The 25,254-nt window shown below is 61.4% G+C and overlaps 3 protein-coding genes across 5 annotated transcripts; all 3 read left to right on the forward strand.

The window, feature by feature from the left end:
• Positions 1-2,046: 2,046 nt before the first annotated feature.
• SIGLEC10 (sialic acid binding Ig like lectin 10) lies at positions 2,047-11,954 on the forward strand. 3 transcript variants are annotated; one of them, XM_070062931.2, is made up of 12 exons: positions 2,047-2,387; positions 2,484-2,613; positions 2,684-3,058; positions 3,170-3,448; positions 4,191-4,238; positions 4,347-4,610; positions 4,813-4,860; positions 4,970-5,227; positions 5,323-5,619; positions 5,819-5,909; positions 5,998-6,097; positions 7,309-11,954. In XM_070062931.2, the coding sequence occupies exons 2-12, from the start codon at positions 2,577-2,579 to the stop codon at positions 7,558-7,560; spliced, it is 2,049 nt and encodes a 682-aa protein (XP_069919032.2). In that variant the 5' UTR covers positions 2,047-2,387; positions 2,484-2,576; the 3' UTR covers positions 7,561-11,954. The 3 variants fall into 3 exon arrangements, with proteins under 3 accessions (XP_069919032.2, XP_089174983.1, XP_069919033.2); XM_089318857.1 differs by lacking the exon at positions 2,047-2,387 and having other exon boundaries at positions 2,414-2,613; XM_070062932.2 differs by lacking the exons at positions 2,047-2,387; positions 5,323-5,619 and having other exon boundaries at positions 2,415-2,613.
• A 1,627-nt stretch (positions 11,955-13,581) lies between these two features.
• On the forward strand, positions 13,582-14,826 carry C18H19orf84 (chromosome 18 C19orf84 homolog). The gene is made up of 2 exons (XM_070062962.2): positions 13,582-13,616; positions 14,123-14,826. The coding sequence occupies exons 1-2, from the start codon at positions 13,582-13,584 to the stop codon at positions 14,637-14,639; spliced, it is 552 nt and encodes a 183-aa protein (XP_069919063.2). The 3' UTR covers positions 14,640-14,826.
• A 711-nt stretch (positions 14,827-15,537) lies between these two features.
• LIM2 (lens intrinsic membrane protein 2) lies at positions 15,538-21,925 on the forward strand. The gene is made up of 5 exons (NM_001099962.1): positions 15,538-15,611; positions 15,852-16,032; positions 19,186-19,335; positions 21,226-21,360; positions 21,574-21,925. Exons 2-5 carry the CDS (start codon positions 15,858-15,860, stop codon positions 21,633-21,635), a joined length of 522 nt encoding a protein of 173 aa, NP_001093432.1. The 5' UTR covers positions 15,538-15,611; positions 15,852-15,857; the 3' UTR covers positions 21,636-21,925.
• Positions 21,926-25,254: the final 3,329 nt, after the last annotated feature.

Consider the following 25,254-nt stretch of genomic DNA (forward strand, 5'->3'; position numbering starts at 1 on the left):
CGTGTCGTGTGTGTGTGTGTGACCAGGAGTGGCCGTAGGCCTGGGGGTCACGTGCAGGGAGGGTGGGAAGTTCTGAGAAGCCACAGAACACGGCGTGGGTGGGCCATCGGGAGCCATGGCGTCCGCCGCGAGCCGTGAGAAGGAACTAGCCGTGGGAAAAGCGCTCTCGGAGGGGGAAGAGCCGGGCCGCAGCGGGGAGGCAGAGAGCCGGCGGCCGGGTGGACGCGCTGGCGAGGCGAGGAGGCCCCGAGGCGCGCCCAGGGGAGGTCGGCGTGGGCCACAACTTGGTAGGGTCGGAGGGGGAGTTTGGGTTTTCTTCTAAGCGCTCGGAGACACCATGGAAATGAGTGAGCGACGGGTTCCGGCTGCGGTGCAGGCTACAAACAACCCTGCTGGGAAGGAATCGGGGAGAGCCAGTCCCCCGCAGGCCCCGCTGCCGCACGGAGGGGTGCTGGCGGTGGCTGGGACCTGCACGGTCCTCCGTCGGGGGTCACTTTGCAGCCCAGGGCGCAGGAGGCAACCTAAAAATGCCTGCGGGCGGTTCTTGTTTGTCCCAGATCGGACGGCAGGGGGCGCTCGTGGTATCTTGGGAGTGCAGCCAGCGGGGTGGGGGTGGGGGGCCGCTCTGTCCCCTACAGCAGCACTGGACGGTCCCAGACCCAAAATATGGACAGTGCGGAGACTGAGAAACCCTGCACTTTTTAAACATGATGACTGTTTTGGCTGATCGTTATTTGAAAGGCGGAGGCAGAGACAGAGAGGCAAGTCACTCTCCAAATAATTGAACCAGCCAGAACTGGGCCATGCCAAAGCCAGGAGCCGGGACGTCCACCTGGGTCTCCCACGTGGGCTGCCTCCCAGGGAATGCACCGGCCGGAAGTTGGGTCGGAGGCAGAGGCGGGGCCGATCCCAGGCCCTCCCATGTGAGAGGCGGGGGTCCCAAGAGGGGTTTTAACCGCTACACAAAATGCCTGCTCCTAGTTGGTACTGATTTCAACTTTACTTTGAAGCAACTATGAAATCACAGGAAATTGCAAAGAAATGATGGGGGAGCGTTCCCAGGAACCTTGAGCCCAGCCTCCCTCAGCGTCAGCTGACAGAAGTGTGGGTCAACGTGCAAAACGGGGAATCATGGTTGGTAGCTGGTGTGCTCTCATTTGTTTTGAATAACTTTATTAAGATTTGTTTTGTTTATGTGAAAGGCAGAGTTACAGAGAGAGGGGGACAGAGACAGAGAGAGAGAGAGAGGTCTTCCATCCGCTGGTTCACTTCCCAAAAGGCTGCAACGGCCAGGGCTGGGCCAGGCGGAAGCCAAGAGCCTGGAGCTCCATCCAGGTCTCCCACGTGGGTGCAGGGGCCCAAGCATTTGGGCCATCCGTCACCTGCTGCTCTCCCAGGTGCATGAGCAGGAGCTGGATCTGAAGTGGGGCAGCCGGGACTTGGATGGGGATGGTGGCGCTACAGGCGGCTTAACCCATCAGGGCACAACACCGGCCCCTTTATAATAACTGCTGGAACCGACCCACACCCTGGATGTGAGGACAAGGGCAGGATGGGGACAGGAGCCCCGTCCTGGCCTCTGTGTGCCAGCAGGAACTGGGGTCCCCCTATGGAGGTGTCCCAGCAGCTGGGGCGCTGTGGGCGGTGGGGCGCCTGGCGCTTGCCGTACGTGCGGCTGACAGGGTGAGCACCGTGTCTCTGCATGATTGGGTCAGAGCAGTTTCCGGGCTGAGGGGCTGAGGGAACGTCTGGGAGACTTCATTTAGCTACGTTCCCCCCACCTCCGGCTGTGTCGTCACCGCCTGGCGCGCCTGCCAGCAACGTCAGCTTCAGATAGCGGGTGTTCCGATCACAAGTCAGTGTTGCCCAAGCGAGACGGGTGGGGGCCAGGGGTCAGTGTGCTCACCAGGTTGGATGAAGAGGTGGGGCAGAGACCAGCCCGGGATTGCCAGGTTTAGAACAAAAATGCAAAATGCCTCGTTACATTTAAATTCGGGAGTTTAAAAAAAATGATTTTTTTGTCTTTTTTTTTTTTTTTTTTTTTTTTTTAGTGCAAGTATATTGTACACAGTGTTTAGGGCAGGGAGCAAGACAGGCCACAGGGTGTCCGTTCTTTATCTGCAAATTTTATTGTGCACTCCAGCACGGAAGATCACTCCCTCCAAAACCCCTTCTTCTTCTGCCCCCCACCACCACCACCACCACGGGGGCCTCCCCAGTGAGAACTCTCACTTCTGCTTCCTCAATGACCAGGGCCCAGAGGGAGAGCCCCCACCCCCACCCCCACCCAGCCACAGCCTCCCGGAGCCAGACACAGCCTCCCCTCCCCTCCCACCAGCGGCGTCTGGGGCAGGACCCCATCTAGCAGGCGGCGGGCAGAGAGCCACGTAGGCCAGGGGGCCGCGGGGGGTGGGGGAGGCCCCAGCCACGAAGGGGGAGGGGGTCCCACCGCATCTGGGCTCCCTTCACGCCTCGGTTCCCAGGGCTCAGCTCCCGCCCTCGGCTTCCCCTTGGGTACAAGCACGGCTGGGGAATGCGAGGGTGCCGACCGTGTCCCAGTGCCTCCTAAAGCCACAATGCTGCTGCCTCTGCTGCTGTCCCTGCTGTCGGAGGGTAAGTGGGCCGGCGCCGCGGGGGCCTGGTCGGGGCTGGGGCTGCGGGTTGAGCCTCGGTCTGCCCACAGGGACCCAGGCTCAGGAGTACCGGCTGCAAGCGGCGAGCTCCGTGATGGTGCAGGAGGGCCTGTGCGTCTTCGTGCCCTGCTCCCTCACATACCCCCAGGACAGCTGGACTTCTGATACCCCGGCGTACGGCTACTGGTTCAGAAGCGAGACGCACACGATTTCCGGTTTCCCAGTGGCCACAAACCGCCCAGATAGGGAGGTACAGGCGGACACCCAGGGCCGATTCCTGCTCATGGGCGACCCCAGCCAGTACAACTGCTCCTTGCTGCTCAGAGAGGCGCGGAGGGAAGACTCGGGCTGGTACCTCTTTCGGCTGGAGAGAGGGCCCCAAGTGAAATACAATTTCAAGCAGTGGCTCTACCTGGATGTGGCAGGTGTGGAATCTGATGGGAAGCCCCGTCCCTCCCACTGGGGAAGGACCTGGGCCGGGCCAGAGGGGTTCCTCAGGGCACCCCTGGAGAGCTACACCGTCCCCTCTCCCACAGCCCTGACTCAGAAGCCAGACATCTTCATCCCCGGGATGCTGGAACCCGGGCAGCCGGCAAACGCCATCTGCGTGTTTAAGTTGACCTCTGAGCACTGTCCAGCCCCGACCTTCTCCTGGACGGGGGCAGCCGTCTCCGCCCATGCAACCCAACCGCTGCGCTCCCACTTCTCAGTGCTCAGCCTTACCCCCCGGCCCCAGGACCAGGGCACCGGGCTCACCTGCCACGCAGACTTCGCGGCAAAGAGCACCCAGGAGACTGTCCACCTGCGCCTGGCCTGTGAGTGCGCAGGGGGCACGGGGAGGGAAAGGCGTGGCATTCCAGGTGCTCCCCCGCCCTGGGAGGCGGTGGCCACGCCGCAGGTCCTCTGGCCACTCCCGCTGCTGTGGCGCTGCTCGGTCACTTCTGCTCCCTGCTGGTCACCCTTGCCTTTCCCCGCAGGGGTCCTCTCTAGTGGTGGGAACAACACGCCCTCCCCTGCAGCTGCGTGAAGCCGCTGCCTGGGGTGCCAGCATCCCATCTGGGAGGTGCTGGTCCAGTCCCCGCTGATCCAGCTCCCTGCTAATGCGCCTGGGAAGGCAGCGGAAGGTGGCCCAAGTGCTGGGCCCCTGCCATCCACGGGGGAGACCTGGATGGAGCTCCAGCTCCTGCCATTGTGGCCATCTGCGCACTGACCAGTGGATGGAAGATTCTCTCTCTCTCCCTCTCTCTCCCTCTCTCTTCCTCTCTCTCCCTGTCTCTCCCTCTCTCTCTCTCTCTTTCTCCCTCTCTCCCTCTCTCCCTCTCTTTCCCTTTCTCTCCCTCTCTCCCTATCTCTCTCTCTCTCTCCCTGTCTCTCCCTCTCTCTCTTTCTCCCTCTCTCCCTCTCTCTCCCTCTCTTTCCCTTTCTCTCCCTCTCTCCCTGTCTCTCTCTCTCTCTCTCTCTCTCTCTCGTCTCCCTGTCACCCTGCCTTTCAAATAAATAAATACATCTTTATTTAAAAAATCCACACCCTGAAGTCAGCTGACGATCCTGTTGCAGATGCACCCAAAGACCTTGTCATCAGCGTTTCTTGGGACAAGGCATCAGGTACTGCGGGTCCTGGGCCAGTCCTCTTTGGGGGTGAGGGCCTCAGGGAGTGAGGGGTGTGCTCCTCTCTGAAGGGTCCCCCCACCCCGTCTCTGTCTCTCCCCCCAGCCCCGGAGCCCCTGGCAGGCGTCCGTCTCCTGGAAGCCCCAAAAGGCAGGTCCCTGCGGCTCCTCTGTGCGGCCGACAGCCAGCCGCCCGCCACGCTGACCTGGCTCCTGGGGGACAGAGTCCTCTCCCGCTCCCTGCCCTCGGGCCCCACGTCCCTGGCGCTAGAGCTGCCCAGGCTGGAGCCTGCGGATTCGGGGCACTACACCTGCCACGCTGCGAACGGGAGGGGCTCCCAGAACCGCAGCCTGGACCTCGCGGTACAGTGTGAGTGCGACCGGGGCTCGGCTCCACGGGGGGGGGGGGGGGGGGCTGGGGACAGGGCAGGGCTGGAGCCCCAGGCTTCAGGGGCCCCTCTGCGGCCTTGGGGTGGTTGTGTCTGGGCCCCCTCCCTTCCCTAGTCCTCAGGGAGCTTCCTCTGCACAGACAGAAGCCCCGCCCCCCTGAGCTGCTCCCCGTCTCATTTCAGATCCTCCGGAAAGCCTGACAGTGATAGTTTCCCAAGGAAACAGGACAGGTGGGAGAGGGGCCCCAGCAGCCGGGGCCGGGGCCTCCTGGTGCCCGGCGTGGGGGTGGGGGCCGGGTGTCTGGAGTCGCGCGTCCACCCTGCTTCTTTCCTCCCCCAGTTCTGGAAAACCTTGGGAACGGCACGGCCCTCCCGGTCCTGGAGGGCCAGAGCCTGCGCCTGGTCTGCAGCACCCACAGCCAGCCCCCAGCCCAGCTGAGCTGGGCCCGGGGCACACAGACGCTCAGCCGCTCGCAGCCCTCAGAGCCGGGGGTCCTGGAGCTGCCGCGGGTGCAGCCGGAGCACGAGGGTGCGCTCACCTGCCTCGCCCAGAACCCGCTGGGCTCCCTGCGGGTTTTTCTGAGTCTCTCTGTTCAATGTGAGTCTGGGGGCCCCTGGGGCCAGAACCCCATGATATCAAGGACAGAGGGGGCCCTCTGCTGAGTCCTGTTCCTCCCCCCTCCCTCCCCGCAGACCCCCCACAGCTGCAGGGCCCCTCCTGCTCCTGGGAGGCCGGGGGTCTGCGCTGCAGCTGCTCCTCCCGAGCCCGGCCCGCCCCCTCCCTGCGCTGGCGGCTCGGGGAGCGGCTGCTGGCGGGGAACAGCAGTGGCAACAGCAGCCACGCCTCCTTCACCGTCACCTCCAGCTCTGCCGGGCCCTGGGCCAACAGCTCCCTGAGCCTCCGCGGGGAGCTGGGCTCCGACCTCAGGCTCAGCTGCGAGGCCCGGAACGTCCAGGGGGCGCAGAGCGTCACCATCCTGCTGCTGCCAGGTCAGCGGCCTTCGGATGCCGAGGCTGTGTGGCAGGTGGGGGGAGGGGGCCTGTGGCCTGGGCAGATAGAGAGAACGGAAGACCTAAAGCCTGGGCGCGGGGAGACGGGACGTGGCTGCGGTGTGATGATGCCGTGGACGCCTGAGTGCCCGGTGCGGAACGGGCTTGGCCAAGCCTCAACCCGCCCCCGCCCCCGCAGATGAGGGCCTGGCCTCCGTGGCATTCTCCAAGGGGGTCTACCTGGGCATCGGCGTCACCACCCTCCTCTTCCTCTGCCTCATCCTGATCATGTGAGTCGAGGGGCAGCCCTGCCCGGGTCTGGGGTCCTGGGGAGGGGAGGGGCCACAGCACACGCCAAGGCGGGACTCCTCCCCTCAGCGTGAAGATGCTAAGGAAGAAGCCGGCCCAGCCAGCGGTGCCGAGAGCCAAGGTGTCGCGGAGCAGCACCATCCTGGACTACATCAACGTGGTGCCCAAGGTGACCTGCCACCCCTCCTGCCTGGCACTAAAGCTGACGACCCCTCCCCCTTTCCTGACCCCGGCACTGACGCCCTAGGAGACCTCGGCAAGTCCTCACGGCCTGCTGTGTTCCCCCCGAGAGTTAGCTTGGGGACAAGGACACAGACACCTGCTCAACATAGCCCCCACTCCATTATCACCATCGCCGGTGACATTACTAACCACGATTAACTTTTTTTTTTTAGATTTTATTTATTTATTTGAGAGGTAGAGTTACAGACAGTGACAGGGAGAGACAGAGAGAAAGGTCTTCCATCCACTGGCTATAGCTGGGCCAATCTGAAGCCAGGAGCCAGGAGCTTCTTCCAGGTCTCCCACATGGGTGCAGGGGCCCAAGGAGTTGGGCCATCTTCCACTGCTTTCCCAGGTCATAGCAGAGAGCTGGATCGGAAGTGGAGCAGCTGGGATTAGAACTGTGCCCATATGGGATGCTGGCGCCACAGCGCTAGCCCCACAATTAACTTCTTAACTGTTACTATCACTGAGAGGTGGTATGTCTCAATTATTAAGTGTGTGTGTGTGTGTGTGTGTGTTGGGGGCGGAGTCTGAAGTCAGCCCACCTATTCAAACCCTGCTCTCCTCCTGTGTGTTCCTGCCCAAAGCGCTCGGCTCCTCCGAGTCTCCGTTCCTTGACCTGGACCCCAGGGATCACGGTTGCACCTGCTTTCTAGGCTTATTCTGGGCGCTTAGCACCCTGTGCCTGTGAGGCGTTCAGAACAGGGCCTGGGCCCTGGCGCGGGTTCAGGAGATGGCCTCGCCCAGCTCGTGCGTCATCGGCCCAGGCTCTGGGAACCGCTGCTCTCCCCTCTGCTTCCGCCCCCCACCGTGCGATACAGACACCGCCGCTGCCGCAGCTTTCTCCCTGTGCTGGCTCCGTATTCAGTCCCGCTGTTAACACCCGCAGAGCTGCAGAGGGGGAAGGCTGGGTCGGCTGGGTGGATCGCTCGTCCTGGCTGCGGTGGCCAGTGCTGCTTGCACGCAGGACTGCAGACGGCTCTCGGACGCACTCTTCCTGCCCCGCTCTGTTCCTTCTTGCCACTTGCCGCTAAGGCGTCCTTGTGCTTTGGTTGTCTGCTGTCTGCCCCGCCACCCGAGGGCTGTGACCCCCGGCCCGGAATCAGCGGAATCATTCTTGAACAAGTCCGTGAAGGGCGCCTGTTGCTCCCGCAGGTTCGGACTCAGAAGGCCAAGCCGGGCAGCCCTTCTCAGACCCCTGCCCCGGGCGCCCACTCCCCAGAACCCAGGAGGAAGCAGAAGGGGCCCCACGGCCCAGCACCCACCGCGCCCCCGCAGGCCCCGCGATCCGAGTGTGGGCAGGAGGAACTCCATTACGCTGCTCTCAGCTTCCCAGGCCCCAGGCCCTGGGCCGCCTCCACGTCCGCCGAGACCCACGTGGACTATGCAGAAATCAAGTTCCACTGAGGGCTTTAGAACCGGGACGCTGGTGGCGGGTGGGGGCAGGTACAGCAATAAACAGGTTGCAGCGAACACAGTGCAAAGCGTCTGTCTGTGTCCTCCCGTAGGCTGTCCCATGCACGCCCAGGCATCTGGAACATCTTAACATATCTGTCACCAATGGCTCCTCCTCGGTCACCAGTGGGCCTTGGTTGCTGGCCAAAGCCTCCATCCGGGTACTGAATGAGATCAGGACCCAGCTCGGAACCTGGCCACCAGAAACCAGTGCACACAGACTCATTGTGTGGGATCATCCAACACAACCTTCTCACTTCATAGACAGGGTGGAGAGATGGGCCACAGTCCTGCCTTCGGTTGCCCGGCTGGGATCCAGACTGGGACAGACCCTGTAATGGGCAAGCACCTGCTGCCCCTTAGGCAGTCAGAGGCCGCCAGGTGGGCCTCGGGCAAAATGAGGAACTCTAGTAGCTCCGTAAAGGTTGAACGGTTCCGCTCGTCCCGCCCCACACCCTTCTGTTGCTAAACCTGGAGCATCTGTCTGACTTTGGAAACTATGACTGCGTTGCTAGGCAACCTGTCTGACCCGGGGTCAGGTACTTCACCAAAGGATGTGTTACGATCCCTACTTCTGGGCCAGTGCCGCAGCTCACTAGGCTAATCCTCCGCCTTGCAGCGCCAGCACACCGGGTTCTAGTCCCGGTCGGCGCGCCGGATTCTGTCCCGGTTGCCCCTCTTCCAGTCCAGCTCTCTACTGCGCCCCAGGAGTGCAGTGGAGGATGGCCCAAGTGCTTGGGCCCTGCACCCCATGGGAGACCAGGAGAAGCACCTGGCTCCTGCCTTCGGATCAGCGCGGTGCGCCGGCCGCGGCGGCCATTGGAGGGTGAACCAACGGCAAAGGAAGACCTTTCACTCTCTCTCACTGTCCACTCTGCCTGTCAAAAATAAAAATAAAGATCCCTACTTCTGGACTTGGAAGGACCCTGTGCAAGCGAGCAGAACAAGGACTCGGTGCACACAAACCAGGCCCGAAGCCCGGAGGCCCAGCTCGACCTCGGGGTCCCCACTCCAGCCGGCTGATTGCGGACAACTCCAGGAAGTGTAAACAGAACCCAGCTCTGGGCTCTGGTGAACGCTCTGTGCGTACGCCCCTCCTTTAACACTGTCTTAGACGTTATGCCACTCTCCGGTCAGCTCTGATGATTAAAACAGGGGCTGGCTGGCGATGCAGGCCACGTCGGCACCTGCCAGCACCAGCGTCCGTCCCGTCTGAGTGCCGGCTCAAGGCCAGGCCGCTCCACCTCCGACCCAGCGGAAGACGCAGTGGGACGCAGTTCCAGACTCCTGGCTTTGGCCTGGCCCAGCCCCTGCCAGCGCAGGGGAGAGTGAACCAGCAACTGGAAGATAGATCTCTCTCTCTCCCCCTCTATGTAACTCTGCCTCTCAAAGAAGTAAATAAAATCTTTAAAAAAGAAAACTCAGCCCAGTCTTAATCGGAACCTCAATTTAAATGCCATCTCTCCCTTCCCCATCCGATAGGAGTTCCCCTCTAGAAGGGAAGTAGACCAGTTGGCTCGGAGATAATTTTTTTTTTTTCTCATCATTTCCACTCCATGGTCTAGTTTCTCAAAGTAGTGGGGCCTAAAGGAGGAACAGCCGAACGGATCACGTGACTCTTGACCTAACTTTGCCACCGCGGTGACCTCTGCCGGCTGCAGCTGCTTCTCTGGCCCTCATGGCTGGCCCTGGGCAGGCAGGGGTCCAAGCACAGGCTCCCTTGTGCAGCCAGAGCACAAGGACTCGGGTGGGCCCGGTGAGCTTCTCTCCGCTCCTCTGTGTCCGCACGCGGAGCCGTGCCCCTCCCCCAGTTCTTACCCTGCCGCCAACCCCACTTCGGGCAGACGCCGCACAGTTTCTTGGCGCCCTCTGCGGGGCAATACGCTCAAGCCCAGGGACCTCCCGACCTCCGGTGTGCCCACCCCCACCCGACCCCTGGGCAGTGCTTGGAGGCGGGGGCTTCGGGAGGTGATCAGGTGTTGAGGTTGGACCTGTTGTGCATGGCATTACAGAGAGACCCTGAGGGGTGGGCACTGCGCAAAGCCGGGACGACCCTGCTGGAGACGCCCACATCCCCTGGAGGCCGGCTGCACCCCAGAACGCGAGGAGGAGACCGCGGCTTATGAGCTGCCCACGTGGAGACCCCTGACAGCGGCTCGCGGACAGCCTGCGCGGTGGGTGCTGACCGCGCGGCTCCTGTCCTGCGGCCACGATCGCTCCAGGTGGGGATCCCCGCCTCGGCCTCCACATGGCTCCCTGTCCGACATCTGTCCGCACCCCTGAAGCACTCCGCGTGTACTGGCCCCACCATCGCCCCGGGATGCCCGCGGGCCTCAGGGCCAGCACTCGCTGGTCTCTCGCTCCCCACATCATCTCCCAGCGATTCCCCCTCCCAAACGTCAGGGCCACGCTGCTCCCTCCACGCTCCAGCGACACCGGGAGCGTGCGCGCGCTGTCCGCAGGCGTGTGCTTACAACGTAGACACCGTGTGACACGCGTGGGGGGCTTCATAACACGCTGCACGCGGAGCCCTCGCAGGCGCTGCCCCCAAGGTGCGACTGAGGCTGGGGTGACCGCCCCGGGCGACACGGCCTCTCGGGGGGGCGGAGCCGGGACGCGGCGCCAATCCACACCCACCCACGATCGCGGTCTGACCCCTCTCTCTCTGTCCCCTCTGCCACTATGTCCGAGCCATCCGGCCCCCGCACAGGGCTGAACACATATCTAGCTGTGCTATGCACCTGCTGTTGAAATGTCTCCAGGGGCCAGCAGGTTAAGCCGCCCGTGGGCGCCGCTCCACCTCCGAGCCAGCTCCCTGGCAGTGCGCCTGGGAGAGCAGCAGAGGGTGGCCCGAGTCCTTGGGCCCCTGCACCCACAAGGGAGACCGGATGCAGCCCCCGGCTCCTGGCTTCAGGCTGGGGCAGCCCCAGCCATCTGCAAGCCGACCGCTGCCCACCAGGGCACAACCGCGTGTCCCACCACTGCTCTGGGGCCTGTTTCCATCACTCCCCCGCCAGCTCTCGTGCCCGAGACGGGCTCGCTCCGCGTGGAAAATCCCTGCACCCTCCAAGGCCCCCCTGGTGGACGTGACGGCGCTGGGAGGGGCGCGGAGAGCGGAGACCCCCCCCCCAGGCCTGGGAGCGCGCGAGGGAGGGGAGACGACCCCCGGCTCCAGGATGGGGGCGCAGAGGGGGTGTCAGGGCAGCGGGCGGGCAGGGGCCGGGAGAGGCGCCCCGAGGCTCCCAAGGGGTAGAGGTCGAGTGAGAGCCGAGGGCTCAGGGGGCAGCAGCGGCCCCGCCCCAGGTAAGGGGTGAGGGTCTGCGAGCCCCTGTGGACCCGGGCCGCCCCGAGGTTGACCCGAAGCGCTGCACGGGTCCACGGGGCTCCCCGGAGGCAGATGCCCGAGCCAGATTCTCCCGTCAGCCCAGGTCCGCGTCTCCCTTACAAGGTCTGCTCGCCCTCCAGGCCGCGGACGGGTCTTCCCCGTAGCTGCCGCCGCGGCCCACTGAAGCGAGAGCAAACAAAGAGAGGGGCAAACAGGCCTCACGAAGGCGCCAGCCAATCAGGGGGCGAGAGCGAGGGCGAGGGCGGGACTCAGAAAAGCAGCCAATCTGACGCCCTTCTCTCTAGGAAAGGGGCCGGTAAGGCGAGCTCTCCCGCCAATCAGAGCGCAAAGTGATGGCTCGCGTAGCGTCACGGAGCGCGCCCCCGCCCCCGACGCGGGAGTCGATTGGTCCCTTTTCAGAACTTGCCAGTCAATCCGAAACTGACAGATATTTCCTTAGCGACCGAAGATCCCGCCTCCGCTCTGATCGCAGTCGTAGAAACCGTGAAATAAGTCACCAGCGACCCGTCACGCTGGGATGACGTCATCGCGTGAAGACAGCGACCCGGAAAGCGTAACAGCTCGCCCAGAGCGGAGGGACGTGAGGCAACAAGATGGCGGGGCCTCGCCTGGAAATCTGAGGTCGGGGTTCTCGTCAGAGCGGCTGGGACGGAAAGAAACGCCCCGGGCGAAAGCTCTGGGCTTGGCCGCCCGGCGTCGCTCACATCGTACAGCCCAGAGTGGCCCTGGCCCCGGGACTTCCTGCCCCCCCAGTAGAGCCTCCGACTGCCCAGTGCTCTCACGTCTTATGACGTCACACCTCTGCTTACCAACGTCATCGCAATACCGGAATTAGGAAATAGAGCTATCCAAAGTCTTGAGTGTAGCCTCTGACGTCCAACACGAATGCCCTCAACTATGAAAAAATTTTCTTTGCACCAAAATAAACGATGCGTGGATTTCAACATGTTTTTGCATCAAAATAAACTCTGAAGTCCATTTTTCCAAAAACTTTTGGAAATCTGTGATATCATGTGATATGGGGGAATTGGGCAGGGGGATAGGTAGGAACAGGCAGGCTAGGATCTACCAGCTCTGCATTTTAGCTCGACCCCCTTCCCCGTCAATCCAGCACACCCACTTTCCCGTGACGCCCCTGTCTCATCCAGGGCCAGGAAGGAGGAGATGCCATGATGGCCGCGTGGAAGTTATATTCCATATGGAGGTGCCATGAGACCCCGAGAAAGCTTAACTCCACCGCGTTCCTATACTCAATGAGGGCAGCGCCTGGGCCAGGCAGTGGGTCCTCCCCTGGCCTCCTCCCACTCTCTCTCCTCCTAGACAACTCTGTGGCCCTCACATGACAGCTCGCTCTGGGCGCAGTGGCCCACGCTCACGCGTGAACGTGTGTCCACTCTCTAATAAAGCCTGCTCTCACTTGTGCCTCCGCTTTGCATTCTTATCTCTGTGGGGGGAGAACCTGGAATAAACACTAAGATACAGGGGGCTGGCGTTGTGCCATAGTGGGCTAAGCCACCACCTGTGATGCCGACATCCCATACAGGCACCGGTTCGGGTCTCGGCTGCTCCACTTCCCACCCAGCTCCCTGCTAATGCGCCTGGGAAAGCAGTGAAAGATGGCCCAAGTCCTTGGGCCCCTGCACCCATGTGGGAGGCCTGGATGAGGCTCCTGGCTCCTGGCTTCGGCCTGGCCCAGCCCTGGCTGTTGTGGGTCTCCACTACAGACTATAGAGCTCGGTTGCCTGGGTTCGAATCCCAGCTGGGCCACTCACGAGCTCTGTGACCATGGACACCTCTCTCAGGTACAGCTGGGTGACCCATGAAATCTGGGTTAGTATCAGTCACTACAACAGACTCCAGGTTAGAGAGCCACTGACCCTGTTGCTCCTCAACCCTCACGGTGACCAGCAGAGACAGCAAGGGTGGCAGGTGGGAGAAGGCCGTGGAGACTGGATGGCTGCACGCCGCGTGGGAGCCCAGAAGCCGGCCAAGTCAAGTCAAGTGTGGACCTCAGAGGTCAGCTTCTTAGCTGCCGATGGACGATAAGAACACGGTGGGGGTGGGGAGACACGGTGCAGAGTTTATGGACTCTTCTGTGTTACCCGTGCCTTTTCTGTAACTGCCAAAGTACTGCACAACACAACACTGCTACGAGGCTAACACTCCCAGCCCACCTGTTTTCCGCTCTGCCTCAGGAGCGGCCCAAGGCCCTCGTGCCCCCGCCCGGACTATCCCTCTGCTACTAAAGTATTAACTCTAAGGACCCCGGCGGGAATGGGGCATGGGAGGAATGGGGCGCCCAGGACTCCCGGGTCCGAGTTGGGAGCCTGGAGTTCTCAGGTATGAAAGAGCGGGCCGGAGGCCTGGATTCCAGGGTCTGACGGAGGAGGCTGGGGCGTAGAGCCCTTGGCCTGAGCCGGGAAGGAGCTGGGGACTTGGACCCCGGAGTCCCAGGGCGGAGGGGTTTGCATGCCGGGAAGCGGCCGCTCAGTAACTAGACCCGGCCAGGGGCCTGCACCCTGCGCGCTCCGGGAGCCACGCCCCGTCTCTGGCCCAGCGCTCCCCTAAGGCCCTGGGCCGTGGAAGTTGCTAGAAGACGCTGAAACACCTCCCCTCCCCCAGTGAGGATGGAACAGCCAAAGGACGGGCCTGAGTCCGAGAGGTGAGTTGGACAGGCCCCGAGAAGGGGAAGGGACGGCCAGCGAGAGAGGTCGCCCCGCAGCCCTGGAGGGCATCAGAAAAAATGGGGGGGGGGGGGCGGGTATGATCACATAGAAGCGAACCTTGCAGGGTTTTGGTGAAGGAGCTGAGCGAGAGGCCTAGAAGTAGGGAGAGAGCTGGAAACACGTTTTCAGGCAGGAAGCCCAGGACAGCCGTACGGATGGACAGCCACTGTCCGTGTGGATGGAGCACACGCCAGGCGCGGCCCTTCCACTGGTACCGACCAAAGCCGTCTTGAGTGCGAAGAATGCGGGGTCCCCACGGTGAACGAGACTGGGGTGCGAGCTGAGCGCCGAGTGACGCTGGGGTTCCTGGCAGAGTCGCTGTCGCGGTCAGGAGGGGACGGTGAGAAGTCAGAGGTGGGCCCAGGCGGGGAGACAGGTGCAGACAGCCAGGCAGCGGGACGGTGGAGACGGGGAGCCCCTGTCACCTGCCTTCTCGCCCTAGGAACAACCTGCCCCTGCCGTCGCCTGGGACTGAGTCATGGCCCCCTGCGCCCGGCCCAGCCCTGCCAGCTTCCCTCCTCGGCACCCCAGACCCAGCCCACCTGGGGCTCCCCGAGAGCCTGGCCTCGGTGACGGTCCCCATCCGCCTGGACGCCCTGTCCTACCTCCTGCACAGCGCCCTCCTGGGGGCCTACAACCTGCAGCAGTCTCTGCCTTCCTGTGCCTGCTCCCCCCACTCCTGCTGTCCCCAGCCCTGCACTGCCAGGAGGCCGCCCAGGGGACGCGGCGGCGAGTGGGAAGCCTGGCGCAGGCCGGGCCGAGGCCAGGCCCATCAGCGGTGGGGCTCCGGGAGGGCTGAGCAGCCAGAGAGGGGCTGGCAGGGTGGGCCTGGGGCTGGCCCCAAGACCCGATCCATGACACCGCCATCGCCGCCGCCGCCGCCCACCCAGGATTGGAAAAAGGAAGAGGCACCCCTGGAGACGCCACCCGCTACTGAGGACTGGGAGACAGAGTACTAGGACCCTGCGGGGTCCGGCCCCCAGGCCTCTTGTCCCCCCACCCCACCCCCAGGGGGTTTCTCCTGGAGCCCAGGGGAACCTAAGCCTTGTGAGATTAAACCCCAAGTTCGCATCGTCCCCACCCCCTAAGCTACAGCCTCAGGGCTGAGTCCGACAAGTTCCCTGGTGGAACTTGGAATCCCAAGCCAGCCAGAAGCCCTGCACCTCCCCACCCCACCCCCGTGCCTACACCCACCCCTGCCCGCTCTGACACCAGTGGCACCTGCGGCCAGCGCCCTACCCTCATCCCTCGCCCCGCTCCTGAGCTGGAAGCCGGTCCCTTGGCGTCTCCAACCCCAATCCCATCTGTGCTCTCCTGACTGTATTCCCAAGCCCTTGCTTCCCTTCTTCTCCCCAATCCCATGCCCTCAACCCTTGCCCCCACCTGCCGCCCAGCTCTCTAGCCTCATTCCTGACCCACCCAGGAGTCACCTCTAACCCCATCCTGAGCTCTAGCCCCAAGCCAGGCCCAGTCTCCAAACTCCCCCTCCTCCCCTTGGCCCCTCCCCACAAGGAGCCCATTGGTCCAGCATAGCTCCCGCCTCCACACACCTGTAGCCCCCGCCCCCTGCTCTGTTTGTGCTCCTTGACTGACAATAAACGGAGAGCTGCCGCTGTCTCCTGTGTGTGCTCCCTTAGCAGTTGGGCTGGCCCGGGGGGTGCTGTGAGCAGGGCTTGTGGAGAGGGAAGAAGGGTCACGGAGCGGGGCCGCCCGGGAGCCCCTGGATCCCTGCTTCAGCGCATTCCACTTGGGGCCTCTGCCACCGCTGCATTTCTGCCTGCTGGAAGCTGCTGGGTGGCGGGGCCATTGTGGGGGAGGCTTAAGGGATTTGGGGGATCCACGGGGCCAGAGAGGCCCGCATCCTGGCACAGCTCAGTCCGCACAGAGGGGCCGAGGCAGAAGGAGGGCTTGGGGCAGGTTCTGCCACTCAGGTAGGCACCAAGCATGGGACTTGCAGCCCCTTCTTCCCCAAGACCCAGGGCTGCAGGCTCCCGGCTCCCTCCCCTCCCAGGGACCCAGGAGTCCAGGCCCCCAGCCTTCTCTACCCCAGGACCCAATGCCGCTTTCTGCCAGGGTCCTGGGAGCCCACTCCCCACCCCCTCCCCCCCAGCACCACTTCTCCCAGGAGCCAGGAGTCTGGCTCCCCACCCCCTCACTCCCCTTCCCTGCAGGTCACCATGTACAGCTTCATGGGCGGAGGCCTCTTCTGTGCCTGGGTGGGGACCATCCTCCTGGTGGTGGCCACGGCGACAGACCACTGGATGCAGTACCGGCTGTCGGGGTCTTTCGCCCACCAGGGCCTGTGGCGGTACTGCCTGGGTAGCAAGTGCTTCCTGCAGACGGAGAGCATAGGTGAGCCTCGGGGCTGGGGGGGAGGTCTGGGATCGGAGCCCGAGGACCCCCTGAGTTCCGGAGGGAGAGGCCTGTGGCACAGAGAGGGAAAGGGACCACCCCAAGGCCACTCGGCAGGGAGGAGACAGAGGTGGGATTTCAGGGTGTTCAGAAGCCGGGAGGACCCTCAATATGGCAAAGACTAGGCAAAGTGGCTTGTACCACCTGCAGGGTGCCAGGCCAGCCGTGTAGTAAGTTTATATTTATAGACATACTGGTTTGTATGAGTAAGACTTGACCTCAAATAGCCATTCTCTTGAGGGGGTTGGGGGATGTGACAGGCCTGGGCGGGAGGCATTGACTAATACATTAATGTTACATTGTACCGTATATTGTATAATAATCATACATGATATACATTGTATATATGTATGGGAGACATAGGGCCTTTGCCAAATGTGGGGCAGCCAGGGCAACTCCTGGCCACTTCTCTCATACGTGTATACAATATACATTATGTAATAAATCAATCGTATAAAATATGCTGTATTCCCGGAAGGCTGTTCAAAAAGTTCGTGGAAAATGCATATTGTGAAAAAAACTATGCAAGGACCTCAGCAATATTTTGGCATCAAAATAAACGGAACTTTGATTCCACTTCTCCACGAACTTTTTGACGCACTGTTGTAGAGGTGTTAGTAAGTTACGAGTATATTGTATGTTACCACGACTGTTATGGTAACGACCGGCTGTGCACTCTTCTACACATTTTCCCTGGGTTAACTCCTTTCCCTGTCCCTGAACTAAGAGAGCCATTCGATGGTTTAGCTGATAAGACTTGACCTCCAGCGGTCATTCTCCGAGGGGGGATGGGAGAGCTGTCACCTGTCCTGTCTCATGAGCCAGCCCCAGGGAGACAGCAGGACACCTGTGCGCCCCAGGAGGTCAGCTGCAGCAGGGGCAGTGGCGAGGCTGGCCCTGGCTGGCGGCCAAGTGGAGCAGGAGCCCTCACCTTGCTGGATCCAGGGGCTCGACCCAGCTGTGCCTTTTATTGGCTCTGCCTCAGTTTTGTTTTAAGTTTCCGAATCCGTGGCTGGCATTTAAAACATCTGGAGCGTTCTACATCCACACCTGGACCTGCAGTCCTTTTTGACAAAGAAAACCCCCATTTCACACGCCCCCTCCTGGCACCCCCCGCCTCCGGCAGCGGGCTCTGAGCAGCAGCGGCCTGTTTGAAACAGGGTGCCCCCTTCACGGGCCCGTTAGGAGGCAGAAGCCGCACAGGAAAGATTTTCGGATGGGCGGTACTCGGACCGCTGGCACCCGGCGCATCATGGCCGGGCCACCCCAGCCTCCGCCCGGCTGCTGCGCCTGGCAGAGCCCGTGCTCTGGCTTTGTAGCAGTAAGCAGGGTGAAAAGTGTGCTCTCCACTGGGGCGCCAGCGCCGCCACACAGAGGACAGAGGCCAGCAGGCACCCGGAAGCCCTCCAGGCTTTCAGGTTCTCAGAGCCATCAGCCTTCAGGTGCTGGGGCTGCCTGACAGAGCCCCGGGGGGGGGGCTTGAGCAGCAGAAATGGGTGGGAGGCTAGAACTGCATCACTGAGGCGAGGCCGCACCGGTTCCTCTAGAGGATGGCGAGATGAGCCCATTCTGTGTCTCCCCTAGCAGCCGCTGGCCGTCTTCCGTGTTCTTTGCTTGTGGGAGCCGCACCCCAGGCGGTCCCTGCCTTCATCCTTACATGATGCTTTCCATGTGCGTGCACGTGTGTTGGAATTCTGTCTTGTAACATAAAAAATATCACCGATTTCATCTGCAGCAACCCCGTTTCCAGATAAGCTAGCAGCACGGGTTAGAAATTAAAACCTAGAAAGACAAGACGCTGAGGTCACCATTCAAGCCCTAGCAGCACGAGGCACGAGACTGCGTTTCGCAAGCAGCCCTGGATTTTCCTCTGGGCAGCAGCTCCCGGCTCGAGCTAAGATGATGTTTGTCCCAGGTGCTCCGAGAAACACAAGAGCCCTGTGGCCCAGAGCGTGGGCTTGGAGCCTGGGTTTCAATTTTTTTTTTTTTTTTTGACAGGCAGAGTGGACAGTGAGAGAGAGAGACAGAGAGAAAGGTCTTCCTTTGCCGTTGGTTCACCCTCCAATGGCTGCCACAGCCAGCGCGCTGTGGCTGGCGCACCACACTGATCCGAAGGCAGGAGCCAGGTGCTTCTCCTGGTCTCCCATGGGGTGCAGGGCCCAAGCACTTGGGCCATCCTCCACTGCACTCCCGGGCCACAGCAGAGAGCTGGCCTGGAAGAGGGGTAACCGGGACAGAATCCGGCGCCCTGACCGGAACTAGAACCCGGTGTGCCGGCGCCGCAAGGTGGAGGATTAGCCTGTTGAGCCGCGGCGCCGGCCGGGTTTCAATTCTAAGCCCTGCTTCTGACTATGGGACCTGGGCAAGTTTGCTTCACCTCTCTGAGCCTTGGTGTATCTCCGCTGATAACAAAGAGGCTAAAAACGGTGCTTCCAGCACAGGGCCCTGCAAGGAATAAATAAAATGGTGCTTGGGAAGAGAGCCTGGCACAGATGGAAGTTGCTAACTGAAAGAAGAGATGAGCAGTGCTCCCAGGGCATCTCCTGGATGGCTGGTCCTGAGAGAAACTCAAGAAAGGATTGGTTGAGTGCTGGGCATTCAGTTGGCCAGTGCACTTAGTGAGCACCTATTATGTCCCAGGGGCTAAGCGTGCTGGGGAGTCAGCAGTGAATGAGATGCCAAGGTCCTCGTTCTTACAGAGCTGAGAACTTAGTTGGGGAGAGACAGATTGCACACGTGAGCTGAACACCAATAAACAGGGCGGAGTCAGCCACTGGCCAATGGACAAGAAGAAAATGAAAGTGAAATGTGACTGAGGGTGGTGACGGGCTAGCAGGTGATATGGGACTCTGCATTCCATCATTCACCCAGCAAGCATTTTCCCCAGAGGGGAGACAGCCCAGGGCAGGCAGAACTGGAGCTACGCGTAAGCCAGATGCCTGGCGGTGGAGGGGGAGGAGGAGTTTGTGTTTGCAGAGGTGAGGGAGGAGCTGGGTGCGGGCTATGGAGAAGGGAAAGGCAGCCTGGTCCCCGAGGTAGCGGCATTGCCCAGCGGGGGGAGGAGGCCTGGGCGTGACGCAGGTGCTCCCACAGCGTACTGGAACGCCACCCGGGCCTTCATGATCCTGTCTGCTCTGTGCGCCACCTCCGGCATCGTCATGGGCATCCTGGCCTTCGCTCAGCAGTCCACCTTCACCCGCCTCTCCCGGCCTTTCTCTGCCGGCATCATGTTTTTTGCCTCCAGTGAGTGGTCCCCCCACCCCATCCCTCTCCTCACTCCCACCTCCCTACCCATCTTCAACCCCCACCCATCACCCCAGCACTGCTCCCACCCCCTCCACCTCCTCATTCCCTATCCCAACCCCAAACCCAACTCCATGAGTATGCCTAACTCCACCACGTTCTGACGCCAGCTACACCACAGCCTTGAGGGCACAGCCCCCAGCCCACCCATCTGTCACCCACACCGTGGACCAACTGGCTACACATTCGGGGCTTCCCAAGACCTTGTCAGGATCAAAACCTGGCTGGAAGCTCACAGAACTCAGCCAAGTGCTCTCCTTACAGCCACGGGACACACTCAGGTCCACACACACGAGGACACACACAGAGCAAAGCCCCCTGGGCTCAGAGGCCACCCACCCAGGGAATTGGATGGGCTCCCAGGCCAGCTTCAGTTCCCACCAAGCTTTGGTGCCCAAGGGTTCATTGGAATTGCATGGTGTGGACATGGTCTTTGACGAAACTTACTGTCCAGCTCCCCTCTGCTGTCCAGGGGTGGAGCTGGTGTCAGGTGCCTCAGAGCCAAGGCTGGTCTCTCTGGTGCCCATGAGTCATCGTGTCCATTAGCAGAAGCTCACGTGAACAGCAGGGACTCTCTTGTTGCTCGAGAAATTCCAAGGATTCAGGGCTTCTTCCCTAGCAACTAGGGACAACCATCAGGAAAACACTTCATGGTGGCACAACCCTGCCCCACCCCCATGCCAACCCCACCCCTACTCCCGCTTTCAACTCTGCCCCACCCATACCCTGACGCCATCCCCTACCCAACTCACCTCTACTCCTGTCCCCAGCCTTACTCCCCACCCCCATCTCCAAGCCCAACCCCAGCCCCGGTCCCGTCCACACCTTCCCGCCCTCTCTCCCCGACCCCAGCCCCGGTCCCGTCCACACCTTCCCGCCCTCTCTCCCCAGCCCCGGTCCCGTCCACACCTTCCCGCCATACCCCAGCCCCGGTCCCGTCCACACCTTCCCGCCCTCTCTCCCCAGCCCCGGTCCCGTCCACACCTTCCCGCCTTACCCCAGCCCCGGTCCCGTCCACACCTTCCCGCCCTCTCTCCCCAGCCCCGGTCCCGTCCACACCTTCCCGCCCGACCCCAGCCCCGGTCCCGTCCACACCTTTCCGCCCTCTCTCCCCAGCCCCGGTCCCGTCCACACCTTCCCGCCCTCTCTCCCCGACCCCAGCCCTGGTCCCGTCCACACCTTCCCGCCCTCTCTCCCCGACCCCAGCCCTGGTTCCGTCCACACCTTCCCGCCCGACCCCAGCCCCGGTCCCGTCCACACCTTTCCGCCCTCTCTCCCCAGCCCCGGTCCCGTCCACACCTTCCCGCCCTCTCTCCCCGACCCCAGCCCTGGTTCCGTCCACACCTTCCCGCCCTCTCTCCCCGACCCCAGCCCTGGTCCCGTCCACACCTTCCCGCCGACCCCAGCCCCGGTCCCGTCCACACCTTTCCGCCCTCTCTCCCCAGCCCCGGTCCCGTCCACACCTTCCCGCCGACCCCAGCCCTGGTCCCGTCCACACCTTTCCGCCCTCTCTCCCCAGCCCCGGTCCCGTCCACACCTTCCCACCCTCTCTCCCCGACCCCAGCCCTGGTTCCGTCCACACCTTCCCGCCCTACCCCAGCCCTGGTCCCGTCCACACCTTCCCGCCCTCTCTCCCCGACCCCAGCCCTGGTCCCGTCCACACCTTCCCGCCGACCCCAGCCCCGGTCCCGTCCACACCTTTCCGCCCTCTCTCCCCAGCCCCGGTCCCGTCCACACCTTCCCGCCCGACCCCAGCCCCGGTCCCGTCCACACCTTCCCGCCCGACCCCAGCCCTGGTCGCAACCATACCTCCCTGGCCTCTCTCCCCAGCCCTTTTCGTCCTGTTGGGGCTGGCCATTTACACTGGAGTCACCGTCAGCTTCCTCGGCCGCCGCTTCGGGGACTGGCGTTTCTCCTGGTCCTACATCCTGGGCTGGGTGGCTCTGCTCATGACCTTCTTCGCAGGTAGTGGGGCCGAGGGGTGGGAAGGCTGGGGGGTGACATGACGGCGGGGGTGGGGGGACCCACACAGACTCCACAGCACTGAGTCTGAAGGCGGGCTCCATGCCTGGGATGTGGGGGGGGGGGGGGCGTGGACAGCCCAGGGAGGAAGCGTGCGCGGTGTTGCGGTCTCCTGGGGGTGGGAGCAGGTGTCGATTGGGATCTGCTTTCACACAGGGATCTTCTACATGTGCGCCTACCGGATGCATGAGTGCCGGCGCCTGTCCACGCCCCGCTGAGCCCAATCGGAGCCCCCAACTCCATCTGGAAGGAAAAAAATGCAGTCGCTGAAGAGGAGGGGGAGGGTCTAGAGGCCAGAAATCCTGGTTTCTGGGAGCATGACGGGGCTCCCTCCTGGGCCAGGGTGGGGGCCCCTGACTCCTGTGTCCCAAGGAGGAAGGAGGAAGAGTGGGGCCTGGTGGGAGGGAGTGGAGGAGACGCAAGGCCCCCGCCTGCCAGGCAGGTGTTAGAGATGTGGGATATCCTGTAGAGTGACATTTTGGGATCTAATAAACCTGACGTGAAACTACCAAAGTGTGCAGCCCGAGTGGTCAGGGTGGGGCGAAGCAGCCGTGGGTGGGGTAGGGGCGCCGTAGGGGTTGGCGGTCGGGACACAGAGAAATCACCAGGACTTAACCACAGTGCAACTTCTAGGAGATGGATGTGTAGGAGAAAAGACAAAGGAAAAACTGCTGTGAGGCCACAAGCCTGCTTGCTCCCCCCTCCAGCCAGCTGTCGCCCCCCCCCCCAGAAAACCAGAACTCCAGCCCCCACCTGCGTCTTTTCACACACTGCCCAGACCTTCCTTGCCTGTCTCTTTATTCCCGGATTCCTTAGTTTCTGCAGAAACTGGTGCCCACTAACGTTGAGAGGTACTGAGGCCCAGCCTATCACAGTAAGACAGCTTATCAAGATCAGTTATAGCCAAGAGTGTTTACTGGGGCCAGTGCTGTGGTGTAGCAGGTAAAGCTGCCACCTGCAGCGCCCACATCCCATATGGCCGCCGGTTCTAGTCCCAGCTGCTCCACTTCCAGTCCAGCTCTCTGCTGTGGCCTGGGAAAGCAGTAGAAGATGGCCCAGGTCCTTGGGCCCCTGCACCCACGGGGGAGACCCGGAGGAAGCTCCTGGCTCCTGGCTTCGGATGGGTGTAGCTCTGGTCATTGCAGCCACTTGGGGAGTGAACCATTGGATGGAAGACCTCTCTCTCTCTCTCCTCGCTCTTTCTGAGAGAGTAGAAGTATTTGTGAATAGAAGTATTTACTGGGCTTTATTCCAGTAAGATTTATAGGAATTGCACTGATGGTGTAACTCAAGACTCATATGTGTAACTACTCACTCAACATTTCCACTCGAAGAGACACCTCAAATGTCACAGATCTAAAAACAGCTCCCTGATCACTTGCTCAGCGCTGCCCCCTGCCCAGTGCTCTTCCCACGGTGGGGCCCAGTGCTCCTCCCACGGTGGCCTCTGTCTTAAGAAGTGGCAGTTCCCTCTTTATACAGCTTCTGAAGCCAAGAGCCTTGGGATTCTCGACTCCTCTCCGTCACAGCCAACATTTGATCCATCGGCAATAGTCTTGGCTATACCTTCCAGCTGTATCCAGATTTATCTCCCTCTGGCTCATCCCCAAGTGGTCCAAGCCACTGTCACCTCTCACCTGAGTTAGAGCCTCCTAACTGTCTGTCCCGCCTCTGCCCTCATGTTCCGCCCGTCCCCTGCAGGTACAGTTTCATTGAAATGTGATTCAAGGGGCTGGCGCTCTGGCATAGTAGGCTAAGCCTCTACCTGGGGCACCAGCATCCCATACGGGCACTCCTCTTCCCTTCCAGCTCTCTGCCATGGCCTGGGAAAGCAGTGGAGGACGGCCCAAGTTCTTGGGCCCCTGCACCTGCATGAGAGACCCAGAAGAAGCTCCTGGCTCCTGGCTTCGGATCAGCGCAGCTCCAGCCATTGTGGCCATCTGGGGAGTGAGCCAGTGCATGGAAAAAATAAAATAAAATAAAATGGGATTGCTGGAGTAGGGAGGCGTTTGGGGCACCACTGGCACAGCATCCTCTTGGGTGATCAGCACCGTTCTAGTGCGAGTGAGTTACCTATTGTGGAAGTTTGGCCCCTTTCTCTCTTCTGCATGAAAGGACATAGCTAAAAACCAGCAAGTGGTGGGACTGGCACTGGGGCACAGCAGGTTAAGCCTCTGCCTGCGATGCCAGCATCCCATATGCTCACTGGGTCAAGTCTCGGATGCTCCACTTCCAATCCAACCCCATGCTAATGCACCTGGGAAAGCAGAGGAAAATAGCCCAAATGCTTGGGCCCCTGCACCCATGTGGGAGACCTGGACAAAACTCCTGGAGTCAGGGGAGACCAGGTGGGAGCTTACAGCTGAACCCGCCCGGTGGAGCTGTGCACACAGCCGCAGCGTGTGGGAGGCCAGCCAGCTGGAGACACTCACCTGAGACATGGAGTGATCAGTCTCACAGGCGTGGGGCCCCTGCCTACTCTGTCACTCGGGCTCCAGCCCCTCCAACGGTCAAGTTGATGGAGCATGGAAAAGCGCCCTTGCATACCTAGTGTGGCCCCACGGCCCCCAGGCAAAACAAGGACACTCGTAGCAGGTAAGCTTAGATGCTCTTGGGCACCACGAAGGCAGGGGTTTGTACTGCTTTTGGTCACCTGTGCACCTCCAGTTTCCAATAAGACAGCACTTGGTGTCTGGAGCTCACTCTAAGGAGTATCTGCTGTACCATCAATGGTTATGAGGATGATTAGTGGTGATATGTATGGACTTTTGGGGTTTGCTGTAATGATTGAGATTTGCTATCTTTATACCAGACCACATTAAATACTGAGTGGGCCCCAAAAGAAAGGCTGGCTCCTTCTATAGTAACTGTAATGAGATTCATGTTTTTTTTTTTTAATTTATTTTTTGACAGGCAGAGTGGACAGTGAGAGAGAGAGAGAGAGAGAAAGGTCTTCCTTTGCCGTTGGTTCACCCTCCAATGGCCGCCGTGGCCGGCACGCTGCGACCGGCGCACCGCACTGATCTGATGGCAGGAGCCAGGTGCTTCTCCTGGGGTGCAGGACCCAAGGACTTGGGCCATCCTCCACTGCACTCCCTGGCCACAGCAGAGAGCTGGCCTGGAAGAGGGGCAACCGGGACAGAACCTGGTGCCCCGACCGGGACTAGAACCCGGTGTGCCGGCGCTGCAAGGCGGAGGATTAGCCTAGTGAGCTGCGGCGCCGGCCCCGAGATTCATGGCTTTTTAAGAACATTTGTGTACTTATTTGAAAGGCAGAGATATAGATAGAGAGAGACAAAGAGAGATCTTCCATCTGCTGGTTCACTGCTCAAACGACTACAGTAGCCATTGCTAGGCTAGGCCAAAGCTGGGAGCCTGGAACTCCATCTGGGTCCCCCACATGGGTGACAGGGACCTAAGCACTTGGACCGTCCTCTGCTGCCTTCCCAGGTGCATTGGCGGGGAGCTGGAGTGGCTGGGACTTGAACCGGTGCTCATGCGATGACAGCATAGCAGGCAGTTACTTAACCTGCTGTGCACAACACCTGGTACATTTTGCTTTTGGAAGACCCAAGCTTTTAAGAGAATGCAGGTTCACTGAGGACATGGCTGCTACCGCCTTGTGCAACACTGCATCCTTAAATTCCATGAGATCCCAATCTGATCCAAGATCCTCGAGGTCTGAAAGGAAGCGTGGGAAGTAGTAGAAGAAGGAGCACCCCAGGTAAAAGAGTCTAAGAGACCCTGGTTGGGGTAGAGGGTGGGAAGACTAGGGATGGAGCGCTGGGACTGTGGGCTGGAGGCGTCGGCTCTGAAGACAGATTCAGCACCAGCAGG

The sequence above is a fragment of the Oryctolagus cuniculus genome, chromosome 18 (genome assembly GCF_051225735.1).
Source record: "Oryctolagus cuniculus isolate XC-2025 breed Fujian yellow rabbit chromosome 18, ASM5122573v1, whole genome shotgun sequence".
Lineage (NCBI taxonomy): Eukaryota > Metazoa > Chordata > Mammalia > Lagomorpha > Leporidae > Oryctolagus > Oryctolagus cuniculus.

Coding starts and splice junctions, on each gene's coding strand:
- LIM2 (NM_001099962.1), top strand. CDS start 15,858: ATGTACAGCTTCATGGGCGGAGGCCTCTTCTGTGCCTGGGTGGGGACC. Junction 16,033..19,185: donor CCTGCAGACGGAGAGCATAG/GTGAGCCTCGGG, acceptor GTGCTCCCACAG/CGTACTGGAACGCCACCCGG. Junction 21,361..21,573: donor GCTCATGACCTTCTTCGCAG/GTAGTGGGGCCG, acceptor GCTTTCACACAG/GGATCTTCTACATGTGCGCC.
- SIGLEC10 (XM_070062931.2), top strand. CDS start 2,577: ATGCTGCTGCCTCTGCTGCTGTCCCTGCTGTCGGAGG. Junction 4,861..4,969: donor TTCCCAAGGAAACAGGACAG/GTGGGAGAGGGG, acceptor TTCCTCCCCCAG/TTCTGGAAAACCTTGGGAAC. Junction 5,228..5,322: donor TCTGAGTCTCTCTGTTCAAT/GTGAGTCTGGGG, acceptor CCCTCCCCGCAG/ACCCCCCACAGCTGCAGGGC.
- C18H19orf84 (XM_070062962.2), top strand. CDS start 13,582: ATGGAACAGCCAAAGGACGGGCCTGAGTCCGAGAG. Junction 13,617..14,122: donor GACGGGCCTGAGTCCGAGAG/GTGAGTTGGACA, acceptor TTCTCGCCCTAG/GAACAACCTGCCCCTGCCGT.